This window comes from Arachis hypogaea, chromosome 15, assembly GCF_003086295.3.
Source record: "Arachis hypogaea cultivar Tifrunner chromosome 15, arahy.Tifrunner.gnm2.J5K5, whole genome shotgun sequence".
In the NCBI taxonomy this organism is placed as follows: Eukaryota; Viridiplantae; Streptophyta; class Magnoliopsida; order Fabales; family Fabaceae; genus Arachis; species Arachis hypogaea.
This window is the reverse complement of record NC_092050.1, coordinates 132,047,286-132,073,721: the sequence shown is the minus strand read 5'-3', so window position 1 is coordinate 132,073,721 and position 26,436 is coordinate 132,047,286. Positions and strand designations below refer to the sequence as shown.

The following is a 26,436-nucleotide window of genomic DNA, read 5'->3' as shown; positions in this document are numbered from 1 at the left end:
AATAACAAAAATACTAAGTGTCCAAGTTTTTTAAATTATTAAGTTGTTAAAATTTAAAAATCACTCACGCGCCACTCTCTCCTCCTTCTTCTCTTCTTCTTGATATGATGTTACTATTGATGTTGTTATTATTATTATTTAATTTTTTCTCTATTTTTTCTTCCTCATCTTCTTTTATTATCATTATCTCGTACTCATCATCTTCTTCTCTTATAAATATTCAGAAGACTATATTTGTGTGCTGAAAAAAGTGCTAAAAATGCAATACAAGCTCTAATTGTGCACTAGTGGAATGGGTGTGTATATGTGTTTTTTTTTAGAGTATTTTTTATTGGTAATAAAATAATTTAGTTAGATTTAAAATTTAATTACCAAAAAGACTTGTAGCCGAACATAATGCCACAGCCCACAAGCAACATGGTTCTCTATTCATTCATCCAAAGGCTACAAGTACGCAATGCTATATAAGTATTCTAAAATTGTGGCTGAGGCTTGTCCTAATGGCAATCACATTTGCCTCCTAAAATTGCCACATGAGTTCAAATCTCTCTTGGTGAAAAAGAGAGTATAAGATGTGTGTGTGAGTAGGGTGTGTGTTGTGTGTGTCGTATTGACCAAAAAAAGAAAAACAAAAGGCATTATAAAATTAAGAGATTTAGACCCTCTATAAAGTCAAAATTGTAGTAGTACAAACTAAATTATGCATACAACAATGTCACAGTTTATATTCTACATAAGAAAAGCATGCTAAGTTTAATTGTACTAAACAAGAAAATATGTCTTATTACAAAAGATTATCTCTAAAGAAGCGCCAAAAATTACTCGGATTAGATCCAAGAATGCATGTTTATGGGTTATCCTCTCTATTCATAGCACCGATCCATCATTTGTGTTTGCTAAGGCTGAAAATTTTCCACATAGGCTAATAAGTAAGCTTACTCTTTTTTTTTAACTTTAGTTCTCTTTCGATAATTATCTCAAAATAAAAACAAAAGGATGTTAAAATTTAAAAGACAAAAACATATTTGAAAAAAGAACTTAGAGAAAAACAAGATAAATTTCTCTGACCTGACAAAAATTTTGTCCAATGTTGTCTACCTAAAACCGGAGGAAATGGAGACAAATTCATCTACAAAAATTTTCTATATATTGTTTTTGTCTCCTGTCTTTGTATCTCTGTCCTAAGACAGTTATCAAAACATCCTTAGATAAGCAATGATGACAATCTTCCATTGAGTAATGTAATATATCCGGTTAACAAAATTCTCAATTTACATACATCCAAAGCAAATCAGCTACATTCCAGGGCAAGATACCCAGAAATTGTGCTCTTACTTTTTGAGTTGAAGGCAAAAATCCTCAAGGAAACAGATCTTGGATATCCACAATATCGGCAAGAACACCGGCAGCAGTAGTGTCATTACCAGCTCCAGCACCCTGAATGACCAACGGTTGGCTGGTGTAACATCGAGTGTATATTTCCAACTGTCATTTTCAACAACATACATAAATGTCACATTTTTGAAGTAATTAATTGATCATAGCAGAAAACTTTTAAGTACAAAGATTTTTTTAAGGACGATTTAAACGGACATCTGGGGAAGGATGGGAACGGATAGGAAGGATCCATGGGAGTCATGGTTTTGTAGTGAACACATAAGGTAAAACCATCTTGGACTTCTCTTAAACTTTCAACTTTCTTATAGCAAACACTTGCTTTAAGAAACAAGACAAACATCTTAATTTTATAAGAGTGGGACAAGCTCTCAAATTGATTTCTTTAGCTAAGAAATTCTGATAAAAAATTTTGTACTAACTGCAAAACTATCCCAGGACCAGGAGAATGTTTGATTATCCAACATAGAGTGCTCTTTATGGATTTTTGTCTATAGTGAAAGGTGAGGAAAAGTTGTCAAGAAAGGAATCCAAGAACTAAGGCAAAGTATATGGAATGAAATTTTAACAGCATAAGGGGAAAGACTAACAAAGAAGCTTGATTGTATTATTAAGGACAATGGAGAAAAAGAAGATGATATAAACTATAGGATCCAAGCAACTTGGTTGAAATTGTGCCTAAGTTTTATATACAACAAAAAAGTACCTTTAAAACTAAAGGGTAAATTTTATAGCACTGCCATTAGGCCAACTATATTAGATGGAACAAAATGTTGGGTGACTAATGCTGAACATGAACATAAATTTAGCCTAGCCGAAACAAGGATGCTTCGATTTGATGGATGAGCAATCAAACGTGTATGGACAAAAAAAAATAATGATATGAAAGAAAAACTTAGAGTAGTACCCATTGTTGATTAGATGGTAGAATCTCATTTGAGGAGGTTTAGACATGTAGGAAGAAGATTTATAGAGCATCAAATGAGAAGAATAGATCAAAGGGAAGATAGACCAGTAGTTAGAGATAGGAGGAAGATCTAAAAAGACTTTGCATGGAGTAGTCAAACAAGATCTCTATGTGAACAATGTCACTGCAAATATGATACATGATATGACGCAATGACATCATTTAATTCATATAGCTAACTCTTACATAGTGGAATAAGCTTTTGCTGTTATTATTGTATAGTAATTAAAAAAGAAATGCAGGCTCAAAGTATACAACTAAGAATTATGGAGAACAAGGTCAGGAAATAAATGAAGCTTACCACATTATCACTTCCTCGAAGCCTTCCTAAGGGAGAATTCTTTGGAAGCTCTTGAATTCCAACTTCACAACTGCAAACAGAGAAGATACATATATATATATATAAACCAGTTAAGAAAACTTTAGTTTCTTATCAAATTTTTCACACCATAAACCAGATATGAGATATCAGCATGCAAACAACTAGTGATTCGTGTTATGTGGTTAGTTGCTATGTGATTTCTGTTACGTAGTTTATTGGTATGGTAATCGGTTAAACAAGAATACTCTCACAACAAACTTTGTACATTACAGTTACATCAATGGTGTGTAAAGAACCAGTAATTGTGTGTTATATGATATGCTGATTGATTAAGAAGTAATGATGGGGAGTATCATAACGTAAATGTTGATAGACGTCAACCATGTGGTAAACCTTTTAAAAATGGTGGCAATAACTGGTAGTGAAGGAACATATATTGAATATTTTTAATTTCAAAATATTACTAACTTCATATAAAAGGATTGAATCTAAAATGAAAAAGGAGAAAAATATGTGAAAAAGGCCTAAAAACAATGCACGATTGAACAAAAATATGAAGGACAGAGAAGATTGCCTTGAGCCCTCTATTACACAAACATAGCGAAGCACATTTCCATTTGAGGCTGCCTTCTCTACTCTCTCTTGAATGTCTTTATCTAACAATGGAAGTCCAGAGTTCATGAAATCTTCCACACTCATCACATCAGGCCCCATTTCTTTTGGATACAAACTCTCAATCTGTAAAAATCCATATGAACATATAACAGAAAGAACATAGAAGCATTACATAGGAAGGGACAATTCACCATAGAACAGAAAGGGAAAGCGGCATGGCAGTACAATATGACAAAGTTCATACAAACCTGAATAGTATCCATATTAATTCGTTGACCAAGTATTCGAGCAAGGATTAAAGCCTGTTTCAATATTGGCCAAAAACTAAAGGAAGTTAATATAGTAGTTTGAGTTATTATTCATACTAGTACACAAGCAACCAAATATTCCGGTATAATACTGCATGTCATATGATAAGAAATGATCATTTAAATATTAGACCAAGATTGCAGATTCTTTAATGAAAAATTGACTTCCACTAGCCAATTAAGGTGAATATAGCACAAACTTCTTCCAATAGCGAATCGTGTTATGGAGTTTTCTTTGATAAATCAATATTAAGATTCTTTGAAAAGGGGCATTTTATTATACGCTTACAATAAAAAATGGGTGTCATACTCTCGCATGTACAACATTGTACACTTGTTCAAAGTCCTATCAGAATTAGAAAAACATTTTCTATTTGCATGACAGTGTGACTTAACAGCTGCGAATCAAATAAGATATGCAAATATAAAATAAACATGATGAACCTTTCTAGCAACATCCATCCCACCAAGGTCTTCACGTGGATCTGCAACATTATGCATAAATTACACTTATGCTTAACAAGTTATCAAACAGATAAAAGCCAACTATATATCAAATGAAGCCCCAGAAAACGAGCCCAAATAAGGATAACCATGCTCATAAAATCTCTAATAAATGAAATGCCGGAATTATTAAATATAGCCAGCTAGAACCTAGAAACATTTATAAGATGTTTCATCACCGAGTATATGTCATGCTGTGGAGCAATAGCTGTAACATAAAGTAGTAATGGTCCTTAAGATAGCGTTTGTTTTGAGGTATTGAGACAGAGACAAAGACTCAGAGACTGAGATTCAGTATCATGTTTGTTGGTTTAGAGAATGGTACTAAAATTTCTGTCTCTGTCTCCAAAATTTCAGTATTTTAGTACCTCCAAAAAGTAGGGATACAGGGGACTAAAATTTTTAGAGATGAAGACTGAAACTTTAATAACATTTTATACCTAAAATATCCTCATTTCAATTGATTAATTCTAATTTTACTCTTTGTGCAAATTAAATTAGTGTTTCATTCTTGTTTCAATTTCTGTCTTCTATTTTGCACCAAACAGAATACTGAAATTTATTTCAATCTCTGTCTCTGTCTCTCAGTCTCAGTCTTTCTGTCTCTGTCTCTCCACCAAACGCTACCTAAAGGTGACAAAATTTATTTCCTTCTGAAATTCAGTACACCATTAGTAAACAAGTCAATGTTATTTAATTTTCATGCTCCAATATTCATTTACTTTAACATTCAAAGCACATTGTGAAATATAAAAAAGAGCAAAAATGGTCGTGCTTGCCGTGTAATCAAGCTGGAAACAGAAATTCAATATCACTAATTTCTTGGGAAAAAAGAACCCCAAATAGCCGCCAACATTATCAGAGGATTTATGCACATCAAGAGGGAGTTTGCTGTGAGTAGCCAACAACTGATAGAGAGATGCTGTTGGCTGGTGGTAGATAGTTGATTAATATGAATGAGGTTATAATAGATCAACTAACTATGCTTCAATTATCATTTTCAACCAAGTAAATGAGGCAATTATGTATACAATAGCTCCTGTCAAGGACTAAGGCTTAGTTTGGTAAAACTTTTTGGAAAAGTGCTTGTCACAAGTACTTTGTTTTGTGTTTGGTTAATAAAAAAGATAATATATTGCTTGCAGCTTTTAAAAGTTAGGGGGTGCACCTAAAGGAGGTGCTTTTCAAAGATAACTTGTGTTTATCAAAATTAAAAATTCTAATATCACCTCGAAAGTTCAGAAATATCCAAATTTATTATTATATTTTTGTCTATTAAAGTCTATTTATAATTTAAAAGTTGTTTTACTAAACACAATTGTTGTTGCTTGTGCTTATTATTAAAAGCCTTTTTTAGGTGTTACAACTTTTAGAAAGCTATCTTTCAAAAGCCAACTTTGATAAGCTACTTTCGAAAAGTACAAGTTTTACCAAACCAACCCTTAAGTCTCTTAAACTTTAAGTGCTTAGGTGAAAACTTAATAGTGAATTTGTATCTCTTCTAGGCGAACTACCAAGTGCCAACACCTCTTTGTCCTTGAGATATGAATGATGTGCAAATTCACCCTGTGGCTTGTGATGTATTCAAGTTTGATAAAGAATGGAGGGGCAAAGATCGAACTCTCAACCAATTGTTATAAAGGTTCAAATTTCATATTAAAAACCAACACTCCTAAACGCATAAGCTGTCGGGTAAATGTTTTGTTGGAAGAACTGAAGGTCACATCTTATAGTAGTAAGTGGATTGGCAAATCAATTTTAACTAAAAGAAATTAAACATACATAATAAGCTTCAAAATCACTATTGGAGTATAACCTCATATATAGCACAATCACTAACCCGGTTCAGTGTAACCAAGACTTTTAGCAGCTCTCACAACTTGGCTCAATGGCTTTCCGTCCTCAACCTCGCTCATTACATACCCCAATGTCCCTGGTAAGAGCATCAGAAATGAATACAATAGAAAAAGCGATACCTTATTTATATGCTAAAGATATATCTATGAACAATGTCATACCACTCAGACTCCCAATAATGCGATGAACAGGATCCCCTGAAGAGATTATTCGATTTAGGGATGCTATCACAGGAAGACCAGCACCTACCTAAAATAAAAAGATTATGAGTGCTTTGATCCATGCTATATACATCACAATTTTATATATCCACATGACTCATTCAAAATACTTCTCATTATTAAGGTTCAAGATGACTTCATGAAATGCATTCATTAACAAGAAGGCACATAACTGAATGATTCTGACAACATAGTTACCTAACATATACATAGTTCTTGAACAATAACAAAATAGTTTTTGTTAGAAAGTTGCGGAAGAAAATAAGAAAGTGATCATATAATGAAGTAAAATGAAGAATAATAATAAACATTATGAACGATAATGAGTAAACAACTATATATGATCAAGACATAGAGAAAATACGAAATATTGATCTTTCGAAAGTAAAAATGAAAAAAAGAACAATCAAACTATTTCTAATAATCTGCATTCTAAGACAATAGAGCAAAACAGATACTTCTCCATCAAAAATAATAATTCATAGATAGCCATTCTTTTGGTTGTTTTTGGTTTTTATGGAGGATTTCTTATCCTTCATCTCCTGGAATTGTTTTTCTCTTCATAGTAATGATATTCTTTTGTTCAAATGGTCTGTGTCTACGTCATTGTCCTAGAATCTAAGTTCCTTCTTGTAGCTGGAAAAACCATTGTTATTTTTTTAATCACATCAGCCTTCCAAGTTACTACCAATATCACCTCCAAGTTGAATAACTTAGGCGATTTCAGATTTATTTTATTTTATTTTATTTATTTTAAAGACAGGGATTCTCATTTAATCTTATAAAATCCATCACTAATATTCCCCAAGAAAAGTAAAAGTAAATGGGAAAATTTTGATCAAGTTTATATTCCATTTTGTTTAAATGCTATTTTGCAATTATCCATAATAATATAACAGTTGAGGCAAGAAAAAATATCACTTACAGTTGATTCATGCCGGATACGTCGCGGATATGCGTAAAGTTTTTCAAAATCCTCCTGTTCCATAAATAGTATTTGTTATTAGGTGAACAAGTACAACAACTGAACAAAGAAATAAAGAAAAGAAACTAGAAGTGTAATTTTCAGCTTACAAAATAATTGCAATTAAACCTTATTTTGTTAATGGTGAATAAATACCACAAGTCAAAAAGAGAATATAAACAGATTTCTTGACAAAACTTACTAATCACGAATCTCCTAGTTTCCGATTTCAAAAATTACTAGGGACTTTAAAGATGATCTTACCATTGTAGATGTAAGAGGCTTCTTATTTGCCATAACAATACAACAACCCATATCAACAACTTGTTTTAGCACCGGAACCGTGTTTGAGCTTGCAGAACAATCTACAAAGACCAAACCTATTTCCAAAAAATGCAGGAAACGTGTTCTTAATTATTGAAAGCATGTAATTTACTTTACAATCAATCAAAGTAATTTGGTAGTGCATGACATGTTAGAAATTAAACAAACCTGTTTTGCCACCAAGTTGAGAGGCAAGCTCTAGAATCCTTTCTTGCAATTCAGGATGAGAAAATAGCCGGCAGTCTCCTTCAAATCAAAACTTAGTAAGCATTAAAAAGCATGAAAATAACCGTTCATATCAGCAGCAACTACAAGACAATATAAGCATAAATATCTACCAAGATCGCCAAGTTTCGATAGAGAGCCGCCATCACGCTTGACACGGCAAAGTTCCATCAAGAATTTATCATCCAATCCTTTATTCGACGAATCCTCCGTAACCACCAAAGATTTACTATCACTTACTCCCAGAACATTCAAGCACAGTCCCTGTCACCAAAATCGTAATCATAACAGTTAACATTCAAAATTTAATGAACACGTTTTCTATCAGTTTAAGAACAGGATCGTAATACGCAGAGGTCAACAGCAAGATACATTTTTGGGAAGCATAGGAAACAAAATCCAAAGAATAATGCAAAACATAAACAACAGGAGTGTAAATAATAATAATAATAACAATAATAATAATAATAATAATAATAATAATAATAATATCGGTAAAGCTAAAATGGTAGGGTACCTGTGAGGAGTGAAGAGAGCGGCAGGAAACAATGTGTTGGAGAAGGTGACAACCAACTCCTCCGCAGCCCATTAGAATCAGAGGGATAGTCTTCATTTTCTGAGCAATTTTACGTTTTTTTTTTTGTTTTGTTTTGTTTTTTTTTTTTTGGTAAAAGATGAAAAGGTTGGCTATCGATGTTGTGGGAATCAGTGTAATGGAAATGGAAGAAGTTGGAAGTTAAAAAGTGGCAGCAGTGACGAGTAGTGTTTGGGTGAGGAATTGAGTATTTGTGTTGCTGGACCAGCGAATGAGGAAGCTGAGGTAGCACAACTATGCAACTATGGGATCAACCAAAATAAGTCCCGGGACCAACTTAGCTCATTCTTAATAATTTTTTAATATATTATTTTTTTTTCTATTGTTCACGTATTGTTTAAATGTAAAATTTTTATTAATATTTTTACTTTCAAAAATTTAATCAGACAATTTTTTTATAATAATTTAATATTAATAAATTTGACAATATATAAAATTATATTATTTCAATAAAAAATTATATAATTGACTAATATACAAATGTATGATACATTTTATGAATTTTTTAAATAAATAATTTAAATATTTTATTTACGGATATAGATGATTTGTAGCATACTTATCAATTTCTATCTTTTTATCTATTTCATTTGCCGTCTAAACGAATTAAGATTGATTATATTTCGTTTACATTATAAACAAAATAAGACATGATTTTATTTAGTTTTAGCTTGTTTGCAAACGAGATATATGAAATTTAAAAAATAAGTGTAAACGAGGCATGTGTGTTTATAAATATAAAAATATAATTTTAAAAAATAATAAAAAATATTAATAATTTGGACCAATTAAAAAAAATTGATATATTCCGTTACTAATGGATAGACTTTAATTAATTTATATCTCATCTATATTTTAAATTTTAAATTAATAACTTTGTGTTGTTTGTACTTTGTACTGAACTATTACAAATAAAACATTACAAATAATATGAAAAATAAGCGGTTTCAAATAATAGAGCGATTCTACAATAATAGGAGAGATGAGCAGCTTTAGCTCAGCGACGGATGTATCACATAATTTAAAATTGTCAATTTAAACATTATTTTTTTTGAAACTAACACATTTAAATTAATACTAAAAAAATAAAAAAATATAAAAACTTTAAAAATTTTGTTATCTTAAAATTTTATTTAGTACTAATGTGTAAACGTATTAAAAATTAAATTGTTGTAGAAATGAACACATTTGAATTAGTCCTCAAAAAAATTCATATTAAAGAAGAGTGTTAACAACACTTTTTTTGTGTGTATGTGTTTTTTTGGAAATGCTGCAATATAACATTAGCTTGGAATGAATGATAATTTTGGTTAACACACCATGAAGACAAAGAGAGAGAAAAATAAATGTGTAATAGAACTCAATAAAATAATATATACATAAATTTTAGTGTAATAAAAATTTGTGTGTTGTGTTTTAAAAATTTGTGTTCTATATCAATACGTTTGTGTTACGTGCAAATTTTTGTGTGCTTACTCTAAAAATTTAGTGAAAATTTAAATGCAGTTAACTTCATGTAAAGTTGATAACTGAAAGTCGTTAGATAAAAATTTAGTTAAATAAGTCAAATCATTTAACGGTTCTCAACTATTAACTTTACGTGAAGTAAACTGCACGTGAGTTTTTACCTAAAAATTTGTATGCTATGCTTCGAAATTTGTATGCTCTCCAACAAAAATGTGTGTGTTGCAGAAAATATAAAAAGGCTTGTACATGTAGGGGTGTTCAAAACCGATCCGAATCGAACTAAATCGACCAATCGAACCGAAAAATCGAAAACCGAACAAATCGAAAATCAAAAAAACATGTTTTGCAATTTTTGTGGTTCGGTTCGATTTTCAGTTCTAACCATGAAAATCTCAACCGAACCGAACCGAACTGGTGAGGTTAAAAACCCTAAAAAATCGCACCCCAGCCCCCCATCCCCAATTCCCCATTCAGCGTGACCTAACCCCACACTTTCCACTAAATATCCAATTCTTAGGCAGATTGCAAGAGACGTCTTAGCCATGCCAATTTTCATAGTTACTTCAATCGGCATTTAGTACTGGAGGAAGGGTGTTGAATAATTATAGGAGTTCTCTAACTCCGATGACAGCTAAAGCGTTAATTTGTACACAAAATTGGCTCTGAAACTCTCCAAAATTTATTCTTGAGGAACTCATTGAGGAATTGGAGAAGTTGAAATTAGGTATAGTTAAGTTTCGACTTATAATTTTCTTTATTTTAATCTAGTTTTTATTTATATATATAATTTGTTATGATTGTTTCTTGTTTTATATATTTTGTAGAAGTTGCACCCACTCTTGATCCTAATGAAGAAGATTCTGGTGTTGAGTTTGATTGAGTACATCTTGTTATGGTATGAATTGTTCTCTTTATTATTAGAATGTATAATTAGATTAGAATATTTTTCTACTACTGTTATATTATTATTATTGTTGTTGTTGTTGTTCTTACTATGTAATTGCTTTTTTATTTCAAGTTGGTTTGCATTAAGAAGTTTAGTTGTTTTATTGGAGAAGAGACCATAACTTGGCTATCTTTTAATGGAATTTTATTTTTATTTTCAGTTGTGTTGACTGTTGAACTTTTAAACTTCTTTAATTGTTGTATTTGAATTCCTTTTGTCGTTAAATTTCATTAGACCAAGACTTTGTTAGCTATTGTGTATTTATGTTTGTCGATTTCAATGTTATGACTTTGTGAAATAGTATGGTAGTATTTTTTTGAATTGATTGAAAAAACTGAACAAACCGAACCAAACCAAATCAATTTTAATTGGTTTGGTTTGGTTCGGATGGCTTCGATAAAAAACCGAACCAAACTGAAACGCAGTTTAATTAGACGATCAGATTGGATAAATTTTCTCTCAAAGACCGAACCAAACCGCAACGCAAACACCCCTATGTACATGTAGTGCAAGCTCTTTGAATTGTGCTAGTGGAGCACTAGAGCTAGGGGTGAAAATAGGCCAGGGCCTACAGCCTATGTTTGGCCTGGCCTGATAGAAAATAGACCCAGGCTATATGCTGAAATATGTCATGGTGAGACAATAATAAGTGGAGTTAACACTAATGGTCTAATTGCTTCTTCTAATGTGATTAGTTCTCAAATCAGTGGAATTGATGAAATGTTGAATATGGTTCGAAAAAAAAAAAAAAAGCCATTCATCCAACAAAATCAGAATTAGAGGTTTATCTTGATGAGAGTGCTTACAATCCTGAAGGCAATTCTAAATCTTTTAGTGCTTTGGAGTGGTGGAAAAACGATAGCCTAAAGTTCAAGGTTTTATCTAAAATGGCAGCTGACATATTAGCAATTCCTATCTCAATGGTGGCTTCAGAGTCTTCATTTAGTGCTGGAGGAAGAGTTATTGATGAATATCGTTCTCGACTAAATCAAGAGTCCATTGAAGCTCTCATTTGCGAAGGAGATTGGCTTCGGAATAAGTATGGTTTGAAGAAAAAACCAAAAGTAAAAATTAACTTTCTAATATTCCTCTTTTTGACTAAATATCCATGTTTCTCTTTTTAAATGTGAGAACATTGATATTAGTATGATGTGAGTAGTTAGAATAATAAAGTTAAATTTTTATGATATAAAAATGAGGTATCATATAATTTATATTAAGATTATGACCACAATTTTATTTTGAATATTCTCTTTTGTTCTAATAAAAAATATTTGTTGTATTTATATTATTTAAAAATCTAATGATATGTGTATGTTTGTTTTTTTTTCAAGGTGTTGGAACAAGAAGATTAAATCACTTTCAAGCTTGGAGGATTCATCGATTAATTGTCCGACATTTCCTTTACTTTGTTTTGATTTAAGTAGTTATTAGCTTTTATTTGATATCTTTAGTTGGTTTGTTACAACTCTTGATATTGATGAAGTTTTTTATTTTGATATATTACATATTTTGAAAATAGTCAAGTGAAAATATATTCATATATATTATTTTTTTTTAATCAATGATAGTTATTTATCGATATTTTATCTTTATTTTGTATCAATATTGTCCATAAATTTATTATTTTATATTTTATAATTTTAAAAATTAAATTATATCTTAAATTTAATTATACTCGCTAAAAAGCTTATATCAAATTAGACTTAAACTAATATACTCTATTATAAACCTGGCCTGACCTGACTTGTTTCTACCCTAACTGGAGCGCATATTCTATGTCTCATTTTAAAAGTGCTTTTTATTATAATTGGGCTAATTTGGTTGGATTTAGTTGTCAAAAAGAGTTATACATATAATATTAAATAAAGACAAATAAAATTATGTCTTATTTCGTTTAGAATATAAACGAGATATAAACAATCTTAATTTATTTACAAAACGAAATACGTACAAAAATGAAATTTGATAAAAAAAAAAAAGCTACAAATGATCTGTATCTATAAATAAAATATTTAAATTATTTATTTAAAAAAATCCTACTTTTTATATGATGCATATTATGTTAAACTAAAAAATGTAGAAAAAAAATAATAAAATAACCCTAATTTCCGTCAGAACCAGAAACTCACCCTTTTCTCTGAGCTCTCTCACTCGCTCCTCAGTCGTCTCCAACCTCCGTCTCCAGCCACTAGCCGGCACACTCGCAAACTCACCCTCGTCTTTGATTTTACTACTCTCATTCGCTCCTCAGTAATCTCCCTCTCTCTCTCTCTGCAGCCTGCCTGAGTGCCTGCCTCCGCCTTGCTCCTCCGCCGTGCCACTGACCCGCTGCCTGCCAGTGCAGGCCTCTGCGTCACTCTTCTGCGGCGCCACTGCCTCTGCTTCCCTGCGAGCGAGTCTGCGACACTGCCTCTGCGTTGCTCCCTCGCTGCTCTGCCTCGTCGCTCCACTGCAATCTGCGACGCTGCCTCTGCCTGAAGCCAGATTTCTCAGACTTTAAGGTTTGCAATTTGTTGCAGATGTTTTTATACCATTCTTTTTAATTTTGTGCTTGCTCCTGCAATATGTTCAGCTTGTTGAATGTGGTGTAGCATAGACGAGGAGACGAGGATGAGTCATGAAATTGGGCAGAGAACAAAGTATATAATTTGATCATTGAAACTTAGGCTTTGGAAATTAGATGAATTGGAGGTTCAAGAGGGTTCAAGTGATTTCCTGGGAATGAGATGATGATTAAAATTGCTTTGGTAATTGTTTTAGAATTGGAGGCTTGAAGGGATTAATCGCAGACTCAGGAAAGAGAAGTATAGGTATTAAAGAAAATAATATGAGCGATGTATAGGCAAGTAAGCAATTATTCGTGATAAATTTTAAACTAAACGGATTGAAAAAGATGACAGGTTACCTGGTTCTGCACCTTAGAAATTGCATGGTATGGTGCATGTAAGATGACATTTAGAAGATTCTCCATTATTCAGTTCAATTCATTGAAAGAAGGTATTAAGATTTACTGATTTTTAATTGTTAAAAGGAAAATATAAGGCTGAATGTTTGATTGTTTATGTGATTCATTTGCAATTACAATAAACTCAAATTTCACATAATCACATCAACAATCTACTTGTTTTTCATTTCCGATGAAATTTTCGTTTATCCTAATCTGTTCTAGTGAGGATCAATTGCGCCCCTCCCCCATACCTTTAAGTAAAAGTAAACATGTTTATAGAAATATGGTCAACAGATTTATTGCAATGGCAAGAAAAAATACCAATAAGTGTACGACCAGCAAACGGTAGACAGTAAACAGGGGACAACGAGAGACAACCACTACAGCAAGTCTGTAGACAGCCACAAGCTCTGAAACACGAGAGAGCATTTGAGAAAGAAAAGAAGGTTTCTTTAGTTTCAGATTACTAATAAGATCACACTACAGTACCCAAGCTAGTATAATCCAATACAATTTAACAATCACAATATGGCATGCTTTTTCTTATCTACATTGCTTGCAACCATTAGTTTCCAATGCAGTTATCAAATGAGTATCTTTGCTAGTAAGTTCAGAATAAATGCAGTTCTAGTTCACAAGCATTCAAATTGTTTAAAAGAGGGATTATATAGCATTTCATAGATAAACTAAAATTTGAAAATGAATGCCGTTAAGAAACACACAAAAAAACGCGTGCGCACAACAATGTCAGTAACAACAGCAATTATAAATCAACCAGAAGGCAGAACCAGAAGGCACAAGGGAGAACGTGGGATGTGGAAATTTAGTGCACCGCTGCCTCCCATCGAATGAGAGGACTCCGGCAATGAGCTGTTTCTGGCTACAGACTGGCAGTAATGTTCGTCTCTTATGGGGAGAGGGACAATTGATCCTCAATAGTCAATACAAAAGATTATGGAAAACAAGTAGATTGTTGATGTGATTGTGTGAATTTTGAATTTATTGTATTTGCTACACTTGTAACTCAAGTTCCATGCAAATGACCATTTTAGAATTTACCTTTTCATTTATTTATTCATATAAACTTATTAATGATTTTGATGATTACTATAGGTAAATTGAGAACTTCAGAACACCTGGACTGGACTATAGGTAAATTAATGATGTATTCTTTCTTCAGAACTATAGATGTTCTTTTGTACATTTATGTTAATGGAACCATAATTGGGCACTGGCACTTTTTGCTTCATGTATGCTTAATGGAACCATAATTGGGCTGTTGTATATGTTCTTCCATACATTTTAGTTTTTTAAAATGGTTGTTGAATTGCATTATCATTTATGTTACATTTTGTTATCTGCGGTCAATCTCAGTATATAACTAAATTCCTAATCTTGTTTTGATGATCTTAATGGTTATAATTATGCTAATTATTGATACATAAACAGCAATGGTTGAAGCATACACCTCCAGGAACATGAGGACATTGTATTAGGTAGGCAGGAAAAACTATAGGAATGCTGTCATCTACTGCTTCTGCTCAGCTTCCAAGTTGCTGGTACCTCTTTCCCAGTCATCTTAACGCCCATCATCATGCCCAGCAAAAGAGAAAACTCACCAGTCTAACACTTGCAAATGCAGATAGACAAGTCTACAATTTGTGTCTTTCTCAGGCCCAGAAAAACAATAAAGGGCTAGAAAGCAATTACAGGACTAGATACAATTTCAACTTAATTCAGAATCACAAATACCCATTCTTTCAGCTGCTCTTTCCCTTTGACGACACAAAAGACACCAATAATCAAAATTCACAAACCCGAAAGGAGAGTCAGTTTGAAGTAGACAAACATAAAGGATTCAAGGAAAACAACATAGCCAGGTCACTTTTCACAGAAATGTGGTGGGTAGATATAAAAGCAGCAATTGGCCAAAGAATCAACTTGGAGGGCATTTTATGTTCAGCAATGGTGATCGTAAAAAGCCCGAAATTGGCACTGCCTCATATTGCTGTTCCAGATATAAGGTACATTGATTGGGCTGAGCTTCGTAGAAAGGGATTTAAGGGTGTTGTCTTTGACAAGGATAATACTATTACAGCGCCGTACTCTTTGATGCCTTGGCCTCCTCTTGAGTCTTCATTGGAGCGTTGTAAACTGGAGTTTGGTCCTGATATTGCTGTATTTAGTAACTCTGCTGGTAATTGTAATAGGATGCACTTTGAAATTCATGAATCTAATGTTGTACTTGCAGTCACAGCATGTTTTTTATGGTATTTTCTTGTTGTGAATCAGGACTTCATGAGTATGACCCTGATGGTTCTAAAGCTAGAATGCTTGAGGCTGCAGTTGGAATTAAAGTCATTAGACATAGTGAGTACTACTTTTTCTGTTATAGATTTAAGCTTTTGTTGCTTCTATTATCTTGAAAACAAGTTAATTTTTGCCCAGTGGCAAATGCTTGGACTAACATATTCTGTAGGGAGAAATGGAAATGAAAATGATACTGACTTTGATACATTATTTATGTTGCAGAAGTAAAGAAGCCATCCGGTACAGCCGAAGAAGTTGAAAAGCATTTTGGTTGTGAATCTTCAAAGCTAATCATGGTTGATGAGAAATTTATTCTGTTTGTTTTCTGGTAGGTAATACTTTTACAGTTTAATTTGATATTAAGTTATCCTATTTTGTGACAGGTGGGTGATCGGCCTTTCACTGACATTGTTTATGGCAATCGTAATGGGTTCCTAACGATTCTCACAGAGCCTTTGAGTCTTGTTGATGAGCCATTTATTGTTAAGCAGGTTTAATTTTTTTTGTTTTATTTTTTCCTTTGGTTTCTAGAAATGTTTGGTGTGATTTTTTTTCCTTTCAAATAATAATAGATTGCATATCTAGTCGAAGTAAATGATTATTTTATTATATCTTTCTTTTTGGTACATTTACGAAAGTGTTCAGTGTTAGACGCTTTTCCAGCACCTCTTTTCCTAACAAAGAATTGGTTAAACTCTCTATGTTTAGTCTGTAGTACTTGAGAGAATGTTTGTGCACTTGCGTGTATGCGTGACAGAGAGAAAGAGAATGGCAATATAATATGAATCAGAACAAAACTACAACAATAATACATATCTCTACCCTATATTATACTCTCATAATAGAGAGAAAGTGACTCTCAATCTAACTCCACATTAATTGATGAACTTCAATTATATGATACCATTACATATGATGCCTATTTATAGACTTGAACTTGCTAATTTCCTTAATCACCAAGTATGAAGTTAGGTGGTGGTTTTGGTAGACTATAGGTTCTTCAAGAGCTTCCAGTTCAATGTCATCAACTTGACAACTTTGACAAGTTGATTTAATTACCAACATTGCCTCCCCTAAATTGAGCTTGGAAAAATTGACCTTCAAAGTGACAATACTTATCATCTCTTTTTTTTGTGGTGTTGATTTGCAAACTTACATAAAGACAAAATCTTTGAATATTGGGACCTCCTCCGTTCTCTCGTTCTTCTTTGAAAATATTCTTGTGATCTCTTTATCTTAAATCTTTTCCGCATCTGGTTCAATAATTGGAACCTCGATCTATTCCTACTCGTTCATAGCATAATAACCCTATATTGCATTCAACTCTTGAAGATATAAATCGTACTGTCTGCATACCACAATTTTTGCTTCTGCTATAATTGTTGTAGCCAACATCTTCCTTCAAATACTTTTTTTGGTTTTCCTCTCAACCACCATCACTGCCACAAACACATAAATATTATGATACTACAGTGTAAGAGATCCTAATGGCTCTATTGGTATTCTTATGTATCTAGGGAGGTTTATTATTATGGTAATCATTGGTCTCATGTATCTAGGGAGGTTTAGTATATTTTTAATCATTGATGAGTATGTAAATTTTTTATATATTTTTATTCAAGTGTGCCTTGTCATTCGCTTCATTTCTGATGTTTGAGAAAAGTTTAGTTGTATAAGATACCTTCTCTTTGTTAAATTTCGAACTTCCATGTAACGAAAAACATAAAATAGCTTCAAGTACTAAGGTCTGGTGCTGTTTAAGTTCCTTGATTGTACTCCGGGTTAACTAATTTCTTGTTTCAAGTACTGTTGTGGGCTGATTTTAACTTCCAATTCAATAAAGATATCACATCCATACTTAATCGCTAACTCCTGGAATATTACATTATATTGAATTATTGATTATGGTTAGTACAGTGGTAGGAAAAAAATGTTGTAGTAGTGGTGTTTGTGGTGCTGGTTTGGTTTTGAATTTGATGGTGGTGGTGATGATGGTGGAGGAATTGGAGTAGAGAGAAAGAAAGGGAAGATAATCAGGGTAAAACTAGAATATAAAAATGGATTTGGACAATAGGGATAAAACAGAAACTTGTTTCAATTAAGACTGAATTTGAATCAAATTAAATATTACAAATATTTTTGAAACTTTTCAAAAATTTTAGAGATAAAAAACATACTTTATCCATTTTTTAACAAACATGCATGAAAATTCCTGTACATAAACTAGTTTAATCTTTTCACCCACTGTAAGCACTACGACTGAAGTTTAAATTTAAGCATCTTAGGATTCTGCTGTGATGGCTAATTTATCTATGATCATTGTTCAATTCTTAACAAGTTTCTTGGTTTTTATAACCTGTGCTTTTAATAATTGATGATAGGTGAGGAAGCTGGAGACTACTTTTGTATCTTATTGGTGTAGAAGAGGGTTGGAGCCGCCTGTCCAGAAGTTATTGCCGAATCCCATGTCGTGTGTCAAAGAGCCACGCCCTTGATCTTTTCCTAGAAGAACACTACCCTGTCCCTTTTGCTTTGTTCTGAAATATATACTGCCCTCCCTCCCTTCCAGTAATGAGTGGTGCATAATGCATGCTCATCAATATTTTGTTTGGTTATTTAAATTTTTTATCCCACCAGACTTGATTATGTTATTCCTTCTCGTCTGCCTTTTATTTGGTAGGTTCCTTGAGTAGTTTTGGTATATATCCTCAATGGGTAGAATAATTAGAAAATGGGTTTTCAATATAATTAATATTTTATCATCATTATATTTGAAGATCTATCGATACTTACTTAAACAAACTAATAAACTAATTATTAGACCAACCCAAGTTGGTTGTATTCTGATAAGGTTAGGGAGCGTATAATTGCAATTGCACCTATGCGTTGGTTTAGAATACAAGACCGCAAGGTACTCAAGCAGCTCAAGCTTCAAAGCAACACTTACAAGGTCCACTTCTAGCTCAAGGTTTTTTTTTTTTTTTTCTCTCCCTCATAAAGCTCAAGGTTAAAGGTTGCATGTTTACCAGCCACTCCAAAGGCCACAAGGTCCCCTGCCTTTCCGACCAACTGGGTTACTGCAACTTAATGTGCGTATTGCAAACAACGGAAATGCTCATAACCATCCTTCTAACGCGCAATATCTTTTGAAGGTTTTGCTTGCACTTGCTGGAAGGTTTTGGAGATCTGCAAGTGAATAGATTAAGAGCTAAGACTGAAAATACGGTTATCTATTTGGGCAATTGGGTTATCACGTAGACAAGTATGGGGAATCGAATTATCAAGACGTGGTGAAATATAAGTATATATTAATTGGGAGGCATTTTGATAACGAACCAACACATGTAATATGGGGCACTGAATTAACATATAGTGAAAGAAGAATTATCTCGCTTGGAGAAATTTGCACTCCAAAAATTCTTGTGTTGGCATTCATGAATAGATAGCGCTTTCCGTAATGGCAAATGCATGGTCACCACTTAATAGGAATTTATCGTAAAATGAGTAAAATGGATCATTCAAACAATTAGAAAAAAAGATATCATCACCTTAATAGGTATAAATTTATTACAGCCTCTTTCTTACTGAACGATAACTTTCAATGTTACAAATAATGTTACCTTAATAGGCATTCAGACTTTAGCATAACCATGATCTCTCTGCCTCTGGATGGAGTATTTTCATCTGTGATTCGAAAATCTCTTATATCTATTATATATTATTAATTTTACCATCAAAATATATTACATGTAATTTTCTTATTCTAATTGAAATTAAATTTTTTTTTTCTAAAATTAAAGAGTTCTCTCCTCCTCTCTTTCTTTTTATCTCTCTCATGTTTATTTTTTTCAACTACTCTATCTCTCTCATATGTTATTATCAATAACTAATTACAAATTTAATAGTCAAAAACTCAAAATGTACAACATGACATTTTCTAATTGTAATAAAAATAAAATTAAAATTAAAATCGAAATATTAAAAGTAAAATATTAAAATTGAAATTTAAATATAGCTATATTGTATTACTAATCTAACAACCAAAATGTGTTACATGACACTTTTTCATTAAAATTGAGATGAAATATTTTTTTCCAAAATTAATAAACTCCCTTCCTCCATCCTCTTATCCACCTCTCTCTATTTCTCTATTTCTTTTTATTCTTTTCACTTTATATATAACTTATAATTTATATTTTATATTACTAATTTGAGAAACCAAAATATATCACGAGATATTCTTTCATCATAATTAAAATAAAATCTTTTTCTCCAAAATTAACAAACTCTCTATTTCATTTTTCTTTATCTTTCTCTCTTTTTTTCTCTCTCATTCTCTCTCTCTCTCTAGTTTCTACCTTTCTATTCTATAAAAAATTAATAAAATAATATAATTTAAATAAATTCATAAAATTATAAAAATACATTAAATGTATAATTAAAAAATAATCCTATTTTATTATTTATATAAAAAATATATTATTATTATATGTATATTTTTTTAGTTTTTTTTTATTTAATTTTAAATTTTTACTGCTTATTTTTCTAAACTATATTTTCACTTCTCTTCATTCAAATATTATTACATATAATTTAAAAATAAATACTAATATTGTGATTAATAATTAGAATCAAGATTTAATTATTTTAAAAAAAAATTAATGTTGAGTTTATTTTATAACTATTAATATAAATTTTTTTTATACTAATATATAATTATATATATAGAGAGAGAGAAAAGGAATTATATATATATAGAGAGAGAGAAAAGGGAGAGGGAGAGAGAGATTACTTTAAATAACAAATATAAAAATTAATTATTTTTATTTGTACAATAAACTTAACACTTAATAAAATATAAAAATATACATATTAAATTTTTTAAAAATTTTTAAATCATGAATGTTAAAATTAATTATTAGCAAAAAATTAAACTTTCATATAAAAATAATAATTAAAAATTTTATTATTTGATTTTTTATTTATAAAAGACTTTGATCTTCTTAGGTAACAAAAATTTTTTTTGTAAAAATAATTTGATTCTATAAATCTTTTGTACCATAATCTACAATATCAAGACAAAACCAACATAATTTAAAAATATTTATATTTTAATAATATTATTATGGGTAAAAACACTAATTTTGATACTAAATTTACTCGTCTAAATTCAGCCACAATAAAACACGGCAATTAGAAATAACTTCAGGATTACTTAACTTTATCAACAAATACAAGTTTGGTCATTTACCAGGCAAGACAGACAAACACGGTACAAAAAAAAAAAAATAATAAAACGTGATCAAAGCGTTAATGAGTTCAGCTGGGATAACAAATTTATTGGAGCTCAAACAACACTCACCAAAGTTTAAATACTATATTATATATTAACTCAAATAATTAAAGAAAAGAAACTAATTATATATAATAACCATCCTTTTTATCTTAATTAAAATTTCTCCAGGAGTTTTATGGGGGGATAAATGAGCTGGCCAAGTTTAAGAGTGACGCTGAATCATTTATACAGTGATGCCAGGATGTAGTTCTCAACAGATTAAAGGCTTAGTTTGGTAAAACTTTTACTTTTCAAAAATAGCTTATAAAAGCTAACTTTTAAAAGATGACTTTTTAAAAGTTATAACATTTATGTTTGATAAATCAAATTAAAAATTGCTTTTAATAATCACAAGCAACAATAATTGCATTTGGTAAAATAACTTTTAAAATTTAAAAATACTATAATAGACATAAATGCAAGTATTAAATTTGAAAATTAGTTAACATATAAAGTTATATTAGACTTTTAAATTTTGAAAAACATAAGCCAACTTTGAAAAGCTCTATCTTAGGTGCTTTCAAAAGTACCCCAATCTTTTAAAAACCGCAAGCACAAGCACATGATCTTTTTTATTTACCAAACATAAAATGAGGAGCTTGAGCTTTTAAAAAGCACAAGCACCTCTTCAAAAAGCTTTACCAAACCAAACCTAAGACTACTCCTGGTGCAGTGTTCTTACTAAATCCAAAAAATAGTCCCATAATGGTGCATGAAATTAAGTTACTCATTCTAATTATCAAAAACACAATCCAAAATCTTAAGTGCATAAATAACCAAATGAATGCAAAATAACAAATCAAACATCCAATTTTTGGCCAGGGAAACTACAATCGACTCAACAGACAGCTATGTAACAGCAAAAGAGGGCAAATATTGACGAATTTAAGGAGCGTTTGAGCTTGTTGGAGCACCGCCTCCAAAACCACCAGCACCCCGACCAAAGCCAGGCCTTCCACCAGCACCCTGAATGATGGAAAAATCAGACAAAATTATTCAGCAAAATGACTCAAAAATGTAAACGACAATTTCCACAAGGATGAGATCTAAGAAATACTACTACACCCAACAACCAGCATCAACCATAATTGGTGTGAATATCAAACAATAGTGCTCTAAATAAAAGTGAACAATCAAATTACATTAGATCATCCCATAAGCCAATTAAAAAGAAGCCAAAAATTGACTGCAAGAGAAAATTGCCTTGTCTCGAATTACATAGAGAAGTGGGGGGCTTTAAAATTTTCAGCAACTTCACAAGATGGACTTTAGAATTTACTGGACAACATTGTTCTCTTCAAGTAAATAGCACGCAATATAGAATAGAGAACAATATACAATAATCTACCATTCAATACACCAAAAAGAATATAAACTTGGTGCACATTCACCACAGTTATGTCAACAAATGAATAATGGGCAACACTTGAAACTTCAAGCAAGCACGGAAGTATACAACAATTTGCTCGCACACAAAACATTTTAGACTATCAAGAATACAGTAACAAACACACTAATTCAAAATAGTTTGAGTAATGGCAATTCGGCAATTAGAAACAGAGCATATATAGAAAGACCACAGTTAAAGTCAGATAGTATTACTAACTAAATAACAAAAATATTAAAAGTTGAAGAGAAACAATAGTTTGGTTCAATGTGAAATACCCCAAAAGAAGGTCTGTAGTCAGCAGGAGCACCACCCTTGTCTCCTCCAAAATCACCGCCAGGTCCTCGTGGACCTCCGCGGTATCCATCACGGTCACCGAATCTGCGCTCTCCCTCAAAGCGAGGTGGACCCCTGGGGCGGTCACCCGGTGGGCCGCCAAAAGGCCTGCCAGGTGGCTTGGCTTGCTTCTTGAGAGTGGCGGGGACGATCTCAGAAGGAAGGTTGAGGTATGTCCTGAGATGCTCGATGCCATCGTTGGTGAGGAACCAGTAATAGTGCATCCAGGCAAATGTCTCTCTGACGTACTCCTTCGACTTGAAGCTCTGCATCAGCTTAATCACCTGCAGATTCGGGACATCAATCTCAGGGTGCTTCGCAAGATTGAAGTCCTTCTTCGCGTAGCATACTCCCTCTGCAAATGCATTCGTCCATTCATTCGCTCATTCATTCAGAACACAATAATCTATCAGACAAGATGAACGAACCTACCTTGGAATAGGTATTTGCAGATCTCCTTGCGGTTCTTCTCCGGAATGATCTGAAGAATTCAATAACAATAGAATAATTGAATCAGATAATTCAAAAGGAACATGGATTGGTAGACAGAGAAGAAGGAAGCTGTTGAGGTAGCTTACCATGGTTGCAGTGTAGAAGCCAAGGGGGCAGAAGCGGCAGCGAGGTCGCACTGGTAAATTATCGCTTTGCTCCTTCCCCAGTCAGTTGTAACACTAAACCCTAATGCCACTCTCTCCCATGTTTTATGATGGATGGACCTCTCTCATCCAAATTCGGCTTCCTTCTCGGCCCATTCGTGCCTTCACCTCACCCGGCCCATGGTCCGTCTTACTGTTCTCATTCTCAATCAAACCTTTGCTCCGACTTCCGAGGGTTGTTCTCCTAGTGCGTTGCGGGTGGTTTGGGCGGGTTTCGGGCCGGGTGATACTAGTTGGTTGGGCTCTATCCAGGTTCTGGTTTGTACGGGGCTTAGCCAAAGCTTTTTTCTGGGCCACCAAAAATAAAAAATTGTTATTTTACATTTTTACGATAATTTTTTATTTGGTATTTGATTTATTAGTTAGAAAAAAATTTAAAATATTTTGAACTGAATATGGAATACAATAATACTATTGTTCCGGGGTTTACCTGAAACCAGACTAATTAGACTTGAATAATGTGTGGCCCAAACGTTCAAAAGAGGTGGTCTCTGACTTAGTTCACGTCTGTGAGCCGCCTTCCGAATTGTTCGTATGCTTGAGTAGGTGAGGGGTGGTACCTGCAAGACACTCCGATACCTAAGTCAGCAAGGGGTTAAGCAGGTTTAAGATATTGGAACTTAGATGTACCTGAGTGTGTCAGGGTATTTATAGGAGATGAGCCAATAACCACCGTTGAAGTAGTTCCACTTCTGATAGTGGATAACCGTCCCTTTATCTTAGAGTTGTTGAGATCTCTCTTCTAGAAGTGGGTGAGAGATTTATGGAGGTAGTATTCACTTAGATAAGTGTCAAGTGGCTGCTGCCGTTGATCCCGACCTCTTGTGGAGGTCGGATTGGCGGTGAAGGCCAATCTTTTAGATTGGGCCTTTTAGCTTAATTTAGGCCTGACTTATTATTTGGGATAGGGTATGAACAGTGCCCCCTACTCAAGTCCGATCACTTTAATAGGGGTTGAATTCGAGTATTGATAGAGCTCGGGACCGCCTCGGCGTTACCCTCTTCCCAAGTTAAAAAATCGACGTGACTTTGCATTGAAAAACTGGCGTGATTTCAAATTATCAATTGTCGTGTCTTGTCAACCGTCGCGTCCGTTTGGCTTTTTGCATTTATACGTGGGGGCAGTTACATTGGTAACGACGCGTTCTTATAATGATTGTGTCATTTTACAATTATGCCCCTATTATGTTGTAAATACCTTTCCTCTCTTTCTCTTTCTTCTTTTCGAAATTTTTCTCTGTACTTTCTTCCCTGTTCGAAAAGATCTTCGCCCTTTGGTGTTTGCCGTTTTCGTTCCTGGATTTTTCAGCACTTTCGGTATCCCCTTCATTGCTGCCATCAGTTTTTCTCCAAGAAAGGTTAGCTTTTCATTACTTTCACTCTTTTTATTAGCTTCGTTATTTTTATTAAGTGTACTAAATAATGGAGGGAGAGGTTCTGAGTAGGTTTTATGGCGCTTAACTATTTGCTGTAGGAAACTTTGGATTTTTGTGCTTTTTCTTTTTGCAAAAGTCGTTTCCCTTGATGTGATTGATTGTTTTGTTTGAGAAGGAACTGTCTTGTTTCAAAACTTGTTTTTGATAGTTGCTTTTTCTTTGTGTAATGTAGGTATATCTTCTTTTATATCTTTTCCCATTTCTGAAAATGTCTTCCCGAATTACAGAGGCTCTGTTAAGATTGGTAGATTCCTCTGTCTTGTCTGAACACCCCATCGTCGATAGTGTTTTTGTAACTGAACTTCGTAAACACCATATGATCTATAGTTCTGATGTCGATGAGACAAAGTATGAATTAGTGGCCCCAGACCTAGAGGACCGAGTTTGCTGTGGGAGAATGAACGATTCTGATCCCCACTTCTTTTTTGTGTCCGACTGTCTGTTCACCCGTTTAGGGGTTAATTTTTCCTTTTCCGACTTTGAGATGGAGGTGTTATCCCACTGTGGGGTAGCTCTTTCCCAGCTTCACCCCAATTCCTGGGGTTTTCTCAAAATTTACCAGCTTGTCAGCCATGCACTTGATTTTTCGATCTCTTTAAAGACTTTTTTCTATCTCTTTCATTTAACAAAGCATTTTAGTGCTAAAAATAAGCAGCAGTGGGTTTTCTTCTGAGCTATACAAGGCCGGAAAGTTTTTTCCATTTTTGATGAGTCTTTTCATGACTTCAAAAATTTCTTTTTTAAAGTTCAAGCCGTTGAGGGCCATCATCTCTTTTTTCTAAACGAAAATAATGAGCCTCGATTTTCCCTATATTGGGTCGAGACTTCCCCTGTACAGAAATATGGCCTGGAAGATTTGGACGAGGTAGAGGAGGCTGTGGTGGAGTTTTTTCAAGAGGCTTGAGGACGGGCTCCAAACCTGGACACCAAGAAATTTCTTCTTGGATCTCCGAGCTATGTTAGGACTGAGCTAGGTAGGTTTTATGTTTGATTTTGTAGGCAACTCTTCTTACTTCCGACTTGTGTACTAATCATTTTTACTTCCTTTTTTAGAGAGAATGAAAAGCAGGTCAAAAGCAGCTTACCAAAAGGTGCAGGAAGCCAAGAGGAATGCTCGTGCCCGAGCTGCTGCACAAGAGGTCAGAAACTCTGCCACTCCTCCTCGGCATCAAAGCTCGGGTTTGGGGACTTTTTCGCAGCCAATTTTGGTAAATCGAATACTTACTCCTCCTTTTCCTCCTCCTGCCTATGTCCCCCCAGTCCTTTCTTCCTCAGAACCTGAGAAAAAGAAACGCAAGATCTCGGAAGCCGGTGCC

General features: G+C 33.1%; 3 protein-coding genes across 6 annotated transcripts; 1 reads left to right on the top strand and 2 right to left on the bottom strand.

The window, feature by feature from the left end:
• Positions 1–1,124: 1,124 nt before the first annotated feature.
• LOC112750732 (homoserine dehydrogenase) lies at positions 1,125–8,577 on the bottom strand. 2 transcript variants are annotated; one of them, XM_025799553.3, is made up of 12 exons: positions 8,220–8,577; positions 7,816–7,966; positions 7,646–7,723; positions 7,418–7,533; positions 7,115–7,168; positions 6,130–6,217; positions 5,952–6,044; positions 4,052–4,092; positions 3,548–3,601; positions 3,259–3,422; positions 2,664–2,733; positions 1,125–1,485 (listed from the first exon to the last, which is right to left on the bottom strand). In XM_025799553.3, the coding sequence occupies exons 1-12, from the start codon at positions 8,313–8,315 to the stop codon at positions 1,360–1,362; spliced, it is 1,131 nt and encodes a 376-aa protein (XP_025655338.1). In that variant the 5' UTR covers positions 8,316–8,577; the 3' UTR covers positions 1,125–1,359. The 2 variants fall into 2 exon arrangements, with proteins under 2 accessions (XP_025655338.1, XP_025655339.1); XM_025799554.3 differs by having other exon boundaries at positions 7,646–7,720; positions 8,220–8,566.
• A 4,187-nt stretch (positions 8,578–12,764) lies between these two features.
• Positions 12,765–18,621, top strand: LOC112750731 (phosphatidylglycerophosphate phosphatase 1, chloroplastic/mitochondrial). 3 transcript variants are annotated; one of them, XM_029293210.2, is made up of 8 exons: positions 12,787–13,214; positions 13,305–13,710; positions 14,774–14,812; positions 15,110–15,857; positions 15,953–16,030; positions 16,193–16,266; positions 16,354–16,461; positions 18,352–18,621. In XM_029293210.2, the coding sequence occupies exons 4-8, from the start codon at positions 15,179–15,181 to the stop codon at positions 18,463–18,465; spliced, it is 1,053 nt and encodes a 350-aa protein (XP_029149043.1). In that variant the 5' UTR covers positions 12,787–13,214; positions 13,305–13,710; positions 14,774–14,812; positions 15,110–15,178; the 3' UTR covers positions 18,466–18,621. The 3 variants fall into 3 exon arrangements, with proteins under 3 accessions (XP_025655336.1, XP_029149043.1, XP_072072911.1); XM_072216810.1 differs by having other exon boundaries at positions 12,790–13,214; positions 13,614–13,710; XM_025799551.3 differs by lacking the exon at positions 13,305–13,710 and having other exon boundaries at positions 12,765–13,214.
• A 3,390-nt stretch (positions 18,622–22,011) lies between these two features.
• LOC112750730 (small ribosomal subunit protein eS10z) lies at positions 22,012–23,831 on the bottom strand. The gene is made up of 4 exons (XM_025799550.3): positions 23,607–23,831; positions 23,461–23,509; positions 22,971–23,383; positions 22,012–22,271 (listed from the first exon to the last, which is right to left on the bottom strand). Exons 1-4 carry the CDS (start codon positions 23,607–23,609, stop codon positions 22,191–22,193), a joined length of 546 nt encoding a protein of 181 aa, XP_025655335.1. The 5' UTR covers positions 23,610–23,831; the 3' UTR covers positions 22,012–22,190.
• Positions 23,832–26,436: the final 2,605 nt, after the last annotated feature.